At 34.6% G+C, this 16004-nt stretch overlaps 1 protein-coding gene across 1 annotated transcript in view; it reads right to left on the reverse strand.

Annotated features, from left to right (window-relative positions):
- The window catches only part of LOC145276985 (clusterin-associated protein 1-like), a 41112-nt gene extending 25619 nt beyond the window's left edge, over positions 1-15493 (reverse strand). The window contains exons 1-2 of the mRNA XM_080128552.1: positions 15338-15493; positions 3628-3739 (exon numbers count right to left, since the gene is read on the reverse strand). Coding sequence (XP_079984678.1) covers positions 3628-3739; positions 15338-15359 — 134 coding nt within the window. The 5' untranslated portion in view covers positions 15360-15493. The remainder of the gene's footprint in view (positions 1-3627; positions 3740-15337) is intronic.
- Positions 15494-16004: the final 511 nt, after the last annotated feature.

A 16004-nucleotide genomic window follows, 5' to 3' on the forward strand; every position in this document is an offset into this window, starting at 1 on the left:
GATAACTGCAGTCTATGATTTTGATAAAATAATTGTAATTTGCTATTTCAAAATAGAAAAATGGAGACCGCTAATATCTGTTTTTTTTTTTTTTTTTTTTTTGTTAATTAATTTTATCAGATCTTTCACTCAATCATTTTTCATATATTTTTTTTTAAATTGTATGAATTTTAACATGAATATGCATTTTTTGAAATCCCATTATACGGTACAAGTACCAAAAATAACAGCAGGGCAACAACTCAGTAACATTGGTTCATAATTTCAAGATGAACTGAAACATGTCCTGAATCACTACAAACATTTGCTGACAACAGTGAAAATGCGAAAAAGGAAACGACAAAGTCAGAGTTAACCAGAAAGAATCTTGTCGCATTTCTGATGATCGTCCATATTGACGAACACTCCTAAAACCTGGATCGATTACGGGACTAGTAATAGTAATGTGAAAACTTTATGTATTGCACACAATGTACAAATTTCTAAGTTTTAAAAATAATATTTGTATTTCTTTTTAGTTCTGTTAAAATATTTGGAAACAAAAATAAAATATCTGACATGGTGTGTATCGTGTGTCAGCAGAAAAACACAATTAAACATACTACTTGATCATAAAATATACAAGGGCAGAATATGCATTTTCATTTATATATTATATACACTTATGTGACCATTTCATGTATCATGGTTTCTCTGCTCTGTAGTCACTGGTAATAAATCAAACAGGGTATTCTTCAGCCTTTTAGATACATGGATTCGGAAAAATTTTCTCTTTATATATATCTATATATCTATAAAAGTGAAAATATCTGTTTGTGTGTGTGTGTACATTTCCCTACCAAATAATTCTGTCAATTTTCAGTCTAGAGACTCGAGATTTGACATAAGGTGTATTGAGTTTTGGAAAAATCTTTTTAATCAGTTTTCGGCCAGAAATTTGGCTGACAAAGGGTCAAAGTTCAACAATTTGACCTTTGAAAACTCTACTAAACTCCTCTGCAAATTTTGGGTCTAAACACTTGAAATTTTAAATGTAGATTACTTGGACATGGATCAAACTTTTTAATTTGATTTGAGCTCAAAAAAAAAAAAATGTTAAGGGGTCAAAATTGGGGTCAAAGTTTTAAAAAATTTGACCTCCGCAGTCTTTACCAAAATATTCAGCCAATTTCTGGTTTAAACATTTGAAATTTTACATATTTTACATAAAGGGTATTCAGAGATAGGGCAAGCTTTTTAATCAGTTTGGGTCGAAAATTTGAGCTGCCATTTAAAAGAGTAGACCATTGCATTGTCTAGCAAACTACTCAGCAAATTTTGGGTCTAAGCATTTGAAATTCATACATAATGGGTATTCAGACATGTAGCAAGCATTTTACTCAGTTTTGGGGCAAAAATTTGGCTACCAAAAGGTCAAAGTTGAAAGAGTTGACTTTTGCAGATTCTACCAAATTCCTCCGCCAATTTTGGGTGTAAAGACTTGAAATTTTAGATGTGGGTAAAACTTTGTATTTTGATTTGAGACCAACATGATTAATTTTAAGGGGACTAAATTGGGGTCAAAGTTTAAAAAAATTGACCTCTACGAAATTACTCAGACAAATTTTGGTCTAAACATTTGAATTTTACATAAAGTGTATTCACATGTAGGGCAAGTTATGAACAGTACATAAGGCCCGAGCAAATCCGGGCTGAACTGCTAGTATATATATATATATAATGCAATATTCCAACTTCCTGTCATTGAGTATTCCCTGACTAGTTACTGCATATACCTGCTGACTTGGCATGTATAGGAATTAATTTTCATCAATTCCTGTTAATTGTCAGTAGCATAGAGGTAGAATGCTAGCCTGCATAGTGATGGATGACTTTTGGGATGATTTTCAAATCTCTAGACTGGCAGTAATTATTACTTCCTACACTGATGATTGTGTAAGCATGAAACACTAGTGTCTGTCGGTATAAAAATAATTGTTACTATTTAAAAATAATATATATATATATATAATTATTTTAGCAATAAATATTTAATTATTATCCATGCACAGATATACATTCCATTCTCGCAGAATCTTCAACGTGGATGAAGATAACTGTTCAATCTGGTTACCCAATTCAAACCATCAAACACGATTCACCTAATCACTTGACTCAAATCCTAATGCTCCAAACACTGATACTAGTTCCAACAGTTATACATAAGAAGAGAAATAAACACTATTTCTGTCATTTCAAGTGAGCATATCGTAAACCGTCTTTATGTAGACAGGAACTTGCATTTTAGTTTAGATTAGTCGGTTTATATATCATTTCTCTTAAAGTACCTGTCTGGAATTATTTTAATAATATATATGTGCGTGTGTGGTAGGTGAGCTACACAGAAACGTTTGTTTCCATTTTATTGAAGGAATTGTCAGGCTAACTGCATAATTTGAAATTCTATCATCCCTTTTATAAAAAAAATATTCTTATATACGACTACTAGTGGTTAAATCTATAGTTTATTTAAGACTTTTACATCTATCCACACCCTGTTTTGCTTAAAGCTAATTGTTTTAATTGCCCATATGAAACACTCATATTCCCTCCTTTCTATTGGTTATCTGATACAAGGGGTGGTAGTTGGAGTATAGATGTATGAGAATGTCTGTGATGATTTGCAATAGATTTATCAATGGTTGTATTCGTTTTGTGACGTGTTCATGAAATCAAGTCGTAGTAGTTGCAAAGTTATTCTTCCATATAAACAAAACGAGGTGAGAGGCAAGACAAAGTTAAAGTTCGGGTAGGCGATGTCATATTTCTCTGGCATGCTACTTGTCTTTCTCCCCTCCTCTATTTATATAAACACGAGTTTGTTGTTCTGTCAGCTGAAAGTGTATGAGTGGCCTCAGTCCAGGTCAACCTTGTATGTCTTGGTCATTCACTCATTCGCCGCTATTAGATTAGAATCAATCAGGCCATCCAGACGAAATCCACTTAACAGTATCACAGTGAGATGTGGATATCACTACACATGAAAACATTCATCGCATATATGTATCACAAGATGAAAAATATAAATATAATTAGGATACTGAACATAGAAATTACTATGTTTCTGAATTTTGGGGATGAGGATTGGTTATTTGTATTATTTGGATTCTTCAGACTACTGTTCTTGTCTTGAGCATCATTTTCACATTTCGGTTGATGTAACCTCCAACCTTCTTCAGGTGTATCTTGTCGAACTCAAGAATGTTTCTGTTGAACTCGGGAATTTGGAACAAAAAAAATACAATTGCAAATTACTTAGGACCTTTATACAGTCATGGCTGATGGAATGATACCATGCTACCCCTGTGAAGTAAGGTTCCGTTCCAAATTCCATCTAAATTCCTAAGCCTGACAAGATATACCCAAAGAAGGTTGGAGGTTACATCAATCGAAACATTGTGAAAATGACACTCAAGATGAGAACAATAATCTGAAGAATCCAAATAATATGAATAGAAATTACTATTTCAACTATTTGGAGGCGATATTAACTTATTTTGTGTTTTCCATTTTTGTCGTCTGGATAACATGCAATATTTGTAAAGTGAAAACATTAAATAAACAAATTTCAGGTTTATAATTTCTCACCGTTTTACAAGCCAAACGAGAATCTCAGCAACCAATGGGAAATTTGGTCTTCGGAAATTCTCCATTGATATCAGGCGATGATAGCCTAGGGCTCGCATCATCTCTGTAAAATCTGAAAAAAAAAGTGGGAGAGAATTATAAGAGCATCTTCACTCAAGATGAGGAAATGCTATCAAATTTAGAAGAATAGAAAGTGGACCTAAGGTTTACTTTCAGAAACCTTGTACCTCTTGCTTTCCTTATTTTGTCTTTTAGTCCCCACATTCCAATAAGCGATGTTTCTGACAAAGGGGGAAGAATTGTTGAATCTATTCAGCTCACACTTATCATTGGCTGTTTTTGATCTGAAATAGCATTTTGTTTTTGAAGCGCCTTACTTCAAGTAGCTTTATGCCTTGTATGGAGTGATTTACATAAAAAAAATACCATAAAACTCTCAACACATAAATCCTTTATGTAAATAGGTTTAAAAATCAGCACAAAATTTTATTTATAGTCGATCAGACGTAAGTAAAATTTTACTTTATGATCTTTTCTAAAGGATCTTCACCAATTTTTTAGATACGCAATCATTCTGTTCAGAGTTTTGCCAATTTTTCTACAATTAATAAAAGAAATTTTGCATGTATCGCTACAAATCTGATCACAATAGCATTTTGGAGGGACGACTGCTATGATTATAGTCAAGATTGTGTGCTCTTTTTGACTTTGGGTTTCTACTTCGCAGATGTGACAACAGTGACAAGCAAGATGCAGTCCCTTCTGATTTATATATTAACAGGATAGTGGCGTGTTATTTATTTTGTGTGTCACACTTACATTCATGTGACTGTTATTTAATTGTTATGGACTTTCTTCATAAATTTTGGTTTAGGTTTCGATAATAGCTGATGGCACTTAAGTCATCTATTTATTTTATAAATAATTTTATCAAGAATTCTTCATAAGTTTTGGTTTCGATTATAGCTGAAGGAACTCAAGTTATATATATATATATATATATATATATATATATATATATATATATATATATTTTATAAGTTTTCATTTAAGTTTTGATTCAAATTGATGCACCCAAGTCATATGGATACATTATTTTATTTTTGAAATTGTAACTTTATAATATATAGAAATCGATAGAACATTAACTCTATAATAATATATATGAAATCTGCAAGAATTAAAATATCATATTTAAGCGTACTTTACAACCGGACTACACCAGGTGCCCCTGCTAGCTTAGACAAATACTTTTGCAGTTTTTACAAAAGCGGGACGAGATCAAAATGTAGTATCTGTTCTTCAGATGCTGCACTTCTATTTCTTGTTCTCTTTCGGTGGAGGAGAAATCCTTCACGACTGAGACAATTTTTATTTTTGTACCTTTTCTCCACGTTAAAAAACGACCCTGGTGTCTAACTCTGTCCCGTGGGGAGGCATAGTAAATAGGTACAATCATATCAGAGCGTCTCCATTTATGCTAAACATCTACAAAATGCCAACATCAATATATTACATATGAATGAGTTCCCTGTGCAATTTCCACAGGTCTTGCTAGTTGATTATTTTCCTTTCAGATAACATAAAAGGCCCCCCCTCCCCTTTCCCCATGTTAAGAATGGCTTTTTTGACTACTCATCCATGTCTAATTATCCAGACACATGGACAGTAGGAACTGGAAATCAAAAAGAGCAGATCATCTTGTCTATAACCACTACCATAAAGTCTTCTACCAGGAAATTTATCTTTGAATGCTTGATATGAATTGTTTTTAAGGCTTCTTTTAATATAGTCATCATCGTCATCATATTTGGTTTAATGTCTGTTTTAACGTGCTAGCAAGTGTTGGACAGCTTTTAGAAACTGACTTTTAAACTAACCTAACATTGGCCAAGTATTTATTAAAACTTATATAACATGAAATGTGACAGATTTTATTGTTCCACCCTATATATTTTATTTCTTTGCTTAAACACAACTTTCATCCCAAAATTACATTAAATGTCAGTGCAGTTCTTGACTATACTTAAAGGTACAATCATCATCCAAGATGGCCAGCGACCATATCATGAAAGTAATCTAGGAATTTCCACAGAATTCCACTAGCTTATATAATTTTTAAAAAACTAATCAATTATCCACAAAATTAATAAATGGCATTATGGTACTGTCTGAAGACTTTCAAATGAAAAACTGAAATAGTTGCTTTTACTCTAAAGAAAAAAAAGCTTCTTTGATACAATCAAAACAAATCTTTAAAATGTTCTATTAAATTTATATATCTATAAAAGTGATAATGTGTGTGTGTGAGAGGACATTTCTCAACCTATATACTCAACAAATGTTTGATCTACAGACTTGAAATTTGGTAGATAGGCTATTCAAGCATGTGGAAAACCTTTTAATCAGTTTTCATTCAGTAAAAAGGGCTACTAAGAGGTCAAAATTTAAAAATTGGTACTTGCCGGTCATCGGATTTTTATTTGTTTATCAACTGTTTCATGACTGCACATGCGTGAACTGTTTGCAATATGTTAAGAATAAGCAGGTTTGGAAACACTTTTAAAAGATCAACACTTGACTTACTGTCTTTAGGTTTTGGTTTCGATCTCAGCTCAAGTATTATTTTTTTTTTTTTTACTTACAAGAAGTGAACTGAAGAAGTGAAAAATCCAATACTTGCATGCACATGTCTCAATTTCTTTCAATTTTTATTTTTACTACAGTTTTTCTTAAAGGAATTTAAATGTTACTTTAATACCAGGCAATTCCAAGTACATCTTTTAGTTATTAATAAAACTAGCAAGAAATTCCATGGAATGAGAAATATATTTAATCAACAAATATTTTTCTGGATAGCACCAAAAATAAGTTTTTTGGACAGAAAACTCAATAACACACAGCAAATATGAGTTTATTAACATTTCTATGAAAATAGTGTTTTATAGTGTTTTAAATATAGAATTGATCCAAATCAGATAAATCAAGTACTAATAAATACTCAGAAAGTAATATTGTGCTATATAGTTCAATATAAATAAGATCAAACCGTAAGAGACACTCTCTAATTTACTTCTTCAATCCAGCACCTCTTGGCAGATAATTTTCTTCTGTTTTTGCCCTGTTTCTTTCAAAAATGTTCCCTTTTATTATGTAATGTTTCATTCACTTCTTTCTCCTGTGAACAACCACTGCATGTCGAATTTACTATGAGTTCGTTTCTCACACCATTACAACAATGACTACATATTATTATAATTATATTCACAAACGAGACTATATCAATGAGAGGTCACAGGGTTACCTTATTTATTGAATTAAAAATGCAATAGAATAAAATAAAATGAAGTTATAAAAATTCTATTTGAAAAAAAATTGTTTTTGAAATTAAATCAACTAGAATATATTTTGCTTTCTTTATAAACAATTAAGTCATTTTTATCCTTAGTTAATAATAATAAAAAATTGTGACCTTTCAAAATTATAACCAGAATTTGGAAGCAATTAAACTGTTGAATAAAAAAGTCTGGGTTTGAAATTCTTAGCAAATCCTCATGTATTTTTCTTTTTTCTTTTCTTTGCATTTGTCCCAAATTATGGCAGAGTTTACAATAATGGATTTTTGTCTCCATTTGGCATGATTGCAAGCTTGATCCATATTATGGTTGACGCCTGCGCATCTCATCATCAACCTTTCTTTTGATTGCTTCCTGGTGACTGTCATCGTTGGTACTCAGCACATGTCCAAACAATCTGAGCCATATGTTCCTTCATTATGCCATAGCGCCTTCAGATATCATGATTATAGATGTAGTCATGCAGTCCCAGAAACCATTTTGGTTTCTAAGACAGCAACTCTTCACTGTCTTTCTCATCATCAAAAACCTAAAGTTGTACAAATTTGATAATAGTCCAATAAATCTCCAAATTTAGACAGTTGCTAATAATGTGGTCGTAGAAGATGCAGCATTTGAGCCAAGTTGCACCGAGGATTTTGTCATTGATGAGTGTTGAGCCAAGAACTAGAATCAGACGACCAGGCTTTTATGTGTTTCAGGCTAAACATGCAACATAATATTAGCTACTTGTATTTTCTCTACCGCTCTCCCTCAACCCAGGACCATACCCTAATAAACAAAATCTCTGACAGCATAGATATAGCACTCTCCCTCGATACTAGCACACAGGTACATGTATTTAGTGACTTCAATGTCCACCACAGTAACTGGCTTGGATTCTCTACTTACACAGACATAGCTGGTAGCACAACACAGCTTCTCTATATCTCATTCCCTATCACAGACGGTTACATTTCCGACACGTTTTCAAGACCAGCAAAATCAACATGCATCACTTCTTGATCTATTTCTGACAATAGTTCCTGATGATTGTACAACAAATGCCCACAGCCCACTCGGGAATGCTGATCTTGCTGTGATAATGATAGAAATCGCCCTAAATTCTTGCCCTAAAACTGAAGACCCACTGCTAAAAACAATGAGGTATTACAAAAAGGCTGACTGAGAAGCCATCAGGGAACTCATCAGAGACGTCCCATGGCGAAATATCTTTTCTCTTCCAGTGGAACAGTGTGCAAATGAGACCACTGAATGGTTCAAAACTGCAATCGAAGCACATGTTCCCACACAGACATTCTATAGCAAGCTCCACTCTCCCCAATGGTTTACTTCTACTTGTGCAGCTGCCATTTCTCAAAGGCAGCATGCGTACCGTAGATTCAACCGACAAAAGTCCAGTTCAAACAGACAGAAGTATATAGAGGTTAGAAATAATTGTTAGGGAGAAATAGTGACAGCTAAGACAGAATACACTGAAGCCACCAGAAAATGCATCGAAGCACAGAAATTAGGAACCCGGGATTTTTGGAAAATCTACAACAGTGTAGTAAATAATGGCCAGTCAACAATTCCTCCACTATCAAACAATTATGAGGTTGCTTGCACGGCAACTGACAAGGCTAACCTACTTGGCAGTCGGTTTGCCTCAAACTCCGCACTGGACCTGCACACCACTCCCTCCCCAACTTTCCTTTGCGGATAGATGCCACACTAGATGATGTGAAAATCACCCCTTCTCAGGTACATGGTATCATAAAAAACCTAGACACCTCAAAAGCATGTGGACCCGATCTTATCCCGGCTGTGCTATTAAAAAAGTGCTCAGCTGAGGTTGCTCCAGTTCTCTCCAAACTTTATAATAAATGCCTTAACGAATCTTGCTTTCCCAACTGCTGGAAAATCGCTTCTGTGGTACCAGTCTTCAAGAATTCTGGTGAAAGAACTAACCCATTAAATTATCGCCCACTTAGCCTTCTCACTTTTCGCCAAAATATTTGAGTCCTTAATTAATCAAGCACTAGTAAGTAAGAGAAAAATCCAAGTTGTCCTTGACAGTCATACATCTAAACAATATGATATAAATGCGGGAGTACCTCAGGGGTCTATCCTTGGACCTTTATTATTCCTGATATTCATAAATGACCTCCCTGATAAAATTGTTTTGGAGATGGGTATATTTGCTGATGACACCACTCTCTATAACAGGCATGAGGGGAAAACATATGAACGCATATCTAAGGAAATGGCAGAAACACTAGAGGATGACCTCCAATCTGTAGTGGAATGGGGCCAAAAATGGATGGTCATATTCAATGCTAACAAGACTAAGCTTGTTTCCTTCAATAATTACAAGAAACCTTCTCTACCACCAATAGCAATGGCTAAGAAGACATTACCTGAAAGTACTTCCTTTAAACTCCTCGGCCTAACATTTACACGGAACATGAACTGGAATAGAAACATTGAGAGCATTGCCAAGGCTGCTGCAAAGAAGGTGGGCTCTCTCTCTACCGTGCTAGAAAACTACTTACACCTGAAAGTATCCTGTACCTCTATAAGGCCACCATTCGCCCATATATGGAGTACTGTTGTCACATTTGGGCTGGTGCATCTGCTGCTTGTCTCTCACTCCTGGACAGGGCACAAAAGAGAATCGCCAACCTAATAGGGCCTGAACTGTCATCTAGGCTTCAGCCTCTGTCCCATCAACGAAATGTTGCATCCCTCTTCAAGTACTTTAAGTGTGAATGCTCTGACGAACTACAAGCACTTGTACTCCCTCAATGTGACTACCTCCAACAAACCTGACAAGCAGCTAAGTTCCACCCCTTCACAGTAAAGATCCCTAGGTGTAAGTAGATGAGTAGACACACCTTCCTATGAGCAGACAGGAGAAAGGAACTAGTAGGCGAGTGAAGGTGCAGGCCTCTACTGAGCAGTAGGTCTAATAGTCTTGAGAGGAGGGACTCGACGATCTTCAGGTTACCAATTCCTTCCGGCTCCTAAGAATGCGCTGCTGGTTACACTCTGGAACAATAGAAAGGGGTGTGAGTAATTAATATGAGGGGTACAAGTACAATACTATCTAGTAAGAAAGCCTTTTACTTCAATAGTTTCTTCCCCAGAACTGCTAGACTTTGGAACTCCCTTCCGGGATTCTGTTTTCCCAATTGTACTGATATGCAGAAGTTCAAGTGTAATGTGAACAAAACATCTTGCTACTGATCTCCCTTCATAATGCCCCTGCAACTTATGTCCCGATAGTAACCCCCTATTTCAAAGTGGCACTGTGCCTTGTTTGGGGTGAAAATTGACTAAAAAAAATAAAAAAACTTGAAGGCGTGCATGAGAGATCTTGCCGATCAACTTGAATGGTCCCATGTTCATCTTTATCAGTGGTTAAATACTCTGCCTTCTTGATGTTCAGCTGGAAACCAAATTGCACCAGTCCATCCTTTCGAACAGGAATTGTTGTTGCAGTTTGGATTTACTCTTGGAGGCAAGCAAAACATCATTCACATAAAGGCACGGATCACTGACAAGAATAAGGAGCAGTGGAGAGAAGGCTGAGCCTTGAAGAAGTTCTTAGGCATATAGAAATACAAGATCTCCAGCTATAGTATAGCTGGAAATGTCTTTTCAATTATTAAATCATTTCTCTCTGATAGGTTTATAAGAGTAGTGGTTGATGGGCAGAAATCAGAAGCTCATCATATTAATGCTGGAGACCCTTGGGGTTCATCCTGGGTCCAACTCTTTTCTTGATCTATATTAATGATCTTCTAAATCACATCCTTAGATCATTCACAGACATTTATGCTGACGACACTACCATCTATGGCAGCACATAAAAGGCCGTAAGTGACCAAGTTCTCTCTAATTCTCTCTCCTCTGATCTTGAGCATATGGTACAATGGGGAAAAAAGTGGCTGGTTACTTTAATGCATCTAAAACTAAGCTTCTATCTTTACATTATCAATGTTCTGATTCCCATCTAGCATTAATTGAAATGAATGGCTCTCATCTTGGGGAGGCTCCACGTTTTGACAAGCTTCTGGGGTTGACCTTTATTCCTGATCTAAAATGGAATACGTACATCAAATCCGTTGCCAACGTCACTGGAAAAATCGATCGAGTAGATATCTACCTGCTGATGCAATTCTCTATCTATATAAGAGCCACATACATCCAAAGATGGAGTATTGCTGTCACATCTGGACAGGAACTGCTAGGAAGACCTTTTCTTGCCTTGACAGAGTTCAGAATAGACTTTGTAGCCTAGTGGGGGATGCCCTTTTCTCCTCTCCGCAACCTCTTTCTCACAGAAGAGACGTTGCGAGCCTATCTCTGTTTTATCATTATTTTCATAGGAAGTGCTCGTCCGAGCTCCAATCTATGGTTCCCCCTTGCCAAACATTCATGAGAAACACTCGTTTGGCTGTAAACACTATCAATAATTTCCCCCACTCTAGCTGTGCCTAAACCTAAATGTAGATTCCACCAACAAAGCTTCTTTCTTAGAACCGCACACCTGTGGAACTCTCTTCCGTTCACCTGCTTTCCAGCTGACTACAATATGGCCATCTTCAAGTCCAATGTAAACAAGTTCTTGATGAGCCGTTCCCCTTAAGTAATCCAATTTACCAAATTTACACTTCTAACGATTCTATGATATTGTCCTTTTGACTAATGTACACTCTTTAACCCTTATCCTCGAGTGGCCTCTGGTGATTTCTTTGTAAAAAAAAAAGGGTTGAGGAAGGCAATATGCAGCAGTTTCAACCTCTCGTATCAGAAACTGCAGTATCATGGATGATTTCTGTCGTGAATCACTTCTTAACGAATCTGTACTGATTTCACATAATCATAACAATCTCCTAAATTCTGGCGACAGATGGAATGATGCACCGACCAGAGTATCATATCATGCTGTATCACCATGGATAAATCTTTATTACATTAACTTAACAAAATTAGTTTTAGCTTTATAATAATCTTTTCAAATAATAATTTAATGACAAAACGATAATGTAATAATTAAATTTAACACTGAAAATCCTATTAAAAAAAAAAAAAAAAAATGAAAGTAAAAAGATATGTAGTTACAGCTAGTTATGTAATTAGTTGTAGAAATCTTTTAAAAAAAAATACTTATTTTTATTGTCAATCAAGCTTCAGCCCGTCCCATCACTACAATGTTGCATCCCTGTGCTTATTTTACAAGTACTTGAATTTTGACATGAGGCACAACTTTGTGTCGCAAACACTTCAAATGTCACTATTCGCGATGGCAAATGTGCTTGACATGCAAGTTCAGGAAGGCATCTTGCAGTAGGTTGCCAGTACACCATTACGTGGAGCCTTGTCGCCTACCTGCCAGGCAAGTTTATTCAGAGGTGCATCTCCCCCCGTGAATTAAAAGCACCCTCAGATGCCAATCTGAACATTTCTAAGATTCGGCACAGTATATACAGCACCTAGCCTTCCCAAATGGTCAGGCTCATCGTTGCTTAACTTCGGAGAACTGGTGTGTCAACGGGATACATAGGCATTAAAACAAGTTGAAAGAGAATAGATAATGGACCTTGGATTTACTTATGATGGTCTTGTAATTCTCACCTCTTATATTGTTCTTTAGTCCTCACATTCACTGAACAATGTTTCTTTTTTTGTAATTTCTGCATTTTATTTTTTTATTATCTTAACTTTTTTGCAGTTATGTTTTTTTTTTTTTAACAGGTATTGGTGCTTGTGCAGTTTATAGACTTTTCTAATTTTTAGATAGGATTTTCAAATTAAGTTAAATTTTTACAGCATCTTTTATCTATTAAATTGTTAGGTGAAAGTGTAGAATAGTTAATCTCTCATTCTCATGTTAAGAATGGCTTTCTTAATAGTGTTATTTCAGCACCGTCCATAAAGCACACAAGTACCTAGGTATTAAATTTGCAATCGTTTTGGTTAAGTTTTGGTTACGACATTGTAGATTTGGTATCTTGGTCTATGAAATTGAAGAAATGGTTTACCTTCCAACAGTCAAAAACAACTTTTTATTCATTTCTTCTGGAAATGTAGATATTTGGAATGGCGTAGGAATGAACAGGTCCATCTCAAATTTCTGCCACCACATAAAACACAACGCAGCAATGTAAATAAAGCAGTGCTTTTTTGTTTTCTTTTCAGGACTTCTAGTTTCATGTTGTGTACATGATTTCGGTTGTTGGAGTAACTTGTTACTGGATTTTACTGAGCCAACATTGTCAAACATCTTTTTTACTTTAATTCACTCAAACTGTCACCAAGACATAAGAGGTGACTGAATTAGGGACCATGCCTACAGGGACACTACAAGTAGGGTGGGTTTGGTTTGGTTGTTTTGTTTTATGGCATATCAAGCCTTCTTGGGTTATTTAATGACCAATCCAGTAATTTTCAAAAAAGTTCTTATGATTGAAGTACTTTATGTCTTCAAATATTTATAAATGGAGTTTGGTTTGATCATTTTGTACAATGAAATTGTTTTGTTTTAGTTTTTGATTTTGCATAACATGTTCTGCAAAGGGGGGGGGGGCAATAACGTCAATGTTTGGTGCATTTTTGATCAAGAAGCCAGCATCTTTAGACAGCCTGATCTGGTAACACCAAAATACCCTAACAAATATTACCATTCCGGATCAAAGTGGACCTGAGAGTAATGGTAATTAAGGGACAGCTCCACATTCTCCACAGCCCCTAAATGGAACCTTACCACTGCATATCTTTTAAGGTCATGCCCAGAATTACTCTATGTAGGGAGTTGAACAGCAAGGTGTCTGTTTACATTATACTTAATGTCTGCATGTTAGTACAGTCAGACAAGCAGGAAACAGGGAGGGAATTCTAAAGTCTAGCAGTTAGAAAAAACAAACTTTCAGAATAGAAAGCTCTCTAGCATTAGGAGACAGTGAAGGTGTGGGATTTTGCTGTTTGTTGGGTTATTATACGGTATTTACATTGATGGAGGCACTGGTACTATGAGTTTGTCAGAGCACATAACATCAAAGTACTTGTAAAATAAGCACAGGGATGCAACATTGTAGTGATGGGACAGGGGCTGAAGCTTGATTGACAGTGCAGAACCTATTAGATTGAAGATTCTTTTTTGCACCTTGTCCAACAGGTAGAGACAAGTGCACATGCACCGGATGGAAAATAAAATTATACTTTGCTTTTCTTTCAATTTTTTTTCGATGATAGACAATTTTTTGTTGGCATAACTAGAATATTTTAATCCCCCACCTTTTTTTTTAAATTTCAGATTCGTTAAAATTCATGAAAACATTTCTGTGTAAAAACATTGTTAATCCAAAGTTTAATTTTAATTTTTTAATTATAAGTTATTATTTTGGATATAATTATAATACTTTTAGTGCAAAAATGAAATAAATAAAAATAATAACACCACCATGGCTGTCTGCAAGTTTTCAATGGTCCTTATACAAATGAAACAAAAATTCTATAATTTTATATTGAAGAAAACAGCCTTAAAATACGTTGGGATTTTAATTAATTTCAACAAATGGTAAAACTATACAAACACCGTGACAGCGAATTAACCCTACCCCTAACCCTAACCCCTAACCCTAACCCTAACCCTAAACCCTAACCCTAACCCTAAACCCTAACCCTAATCCTAACCCTAACGCTGTCACGGTGTTTGTATAATAATACCCAACAAATATATTCGAGATTTTCTTTTTTGTATTGCCACCCCGACTTAGTGTTAGTGCTAGGATTAATAAACAGTACTTTTCCTTCGCAGACAAAAAAAAAAAAAAAACACTCGATGAGTGACAAGAAAAGCAAAATTACCAAAATTGCAACAAGTGGAAAGTTTTAGAAGTTAACTGGATGACCCTTTAGGTCAGTAATTGTTATATAATTAACTATCATTCATAACTTTGGCATTGGTAAGCAATAATTTATTTCAAATGGATTTACGTTGTCATAAAGTATAAAGTGGTAGCTTTTATAACTTTTGAAAAAAATAAAGTTCATTTTGTGACGTCATCCGTATAAAATAAATGCAAAATAATGATACAATCAATTAATAACTTTAAAAAAAAAATCAAATTTTAATGACATAAAAGGGAATGAACTATTTATTATTTGCGTAAAATTAAAATAATAATTAATATAGTTTGTTTCTTTATTTTGCAAACTGTTTTGAGTTTTGAAGAACTTCCTTAGCAACTCTATTGATTCTTACAAGTTTCTTGAATAAAATGAACATTTGTTGTGCACAGGGTTGAATACGTTTACACTTTTAATGAATTTGTACGGGCGTATCTTAATAATTGTCTTTTACTTACTTCGGAGATCCCGATAAGACATTTTACCAAGTTAATAATCAAACTGCAACACGAAGTAGAAATAAATTCTTAAAGTATAGTCGCCATGTTTCAATCTAAAGGGAGATAATCGGTTACTAAGTAAATTTTCAAGGGAGATAATAGGTTACTAAGTGTTTTTCGGTCAATGGTTATCTCCCTTAATTATGAGCCTTTATTCATGTTATTTTTATTTTTATCTTTTCCAGTATGGATATATTATTTTCAAAATTAATTAGACAAACCTACTTTTGGGTACACTGTCGTTCCAGTGACTGCATGTTATATGAGCGAACGCGAAAAAAAAAAAAAAAATACCAGGCACATAAACTTCTCTTTCTTTTTTTTATTTTGTTAGTTTGGCTTTTGTAAATATTTTTATTATAATTGCAAGTAATGTTAAAAATAAGAAGAAAAAACATAGATTCATTTATATTTTCTGATCAACCATGTAGATTCTGTTGAAAATTTTCTAAAGTGGAAAATAAGAGTTTCTGCAAATTTTTATCAATGTACTTCAAGGTCCACTACTGAAAACATCAGTCATAGGTCAGAATACCTACCTTGTTTAAATCCTGCTTACAGACCTAATACATTCATTGTACTAACAATCCCAAAACTACATATATAGAAATGAAATGCGCTTCCT

The sequence above is a fragment of the Euprymna scolopes genome, chromosome 5, assembly GCF_053919585.1.
Source record: "Euprymna scolopes isolate OS-2025 chromosome 5, ASM5391958v1, whole genome shotgun sequence".
NCBI lineage: Eukaryota > Metazoa > Mollusca > Cephalopoda > Sepiida > Sepiolidae > Euprymna > Euprymna scolopes.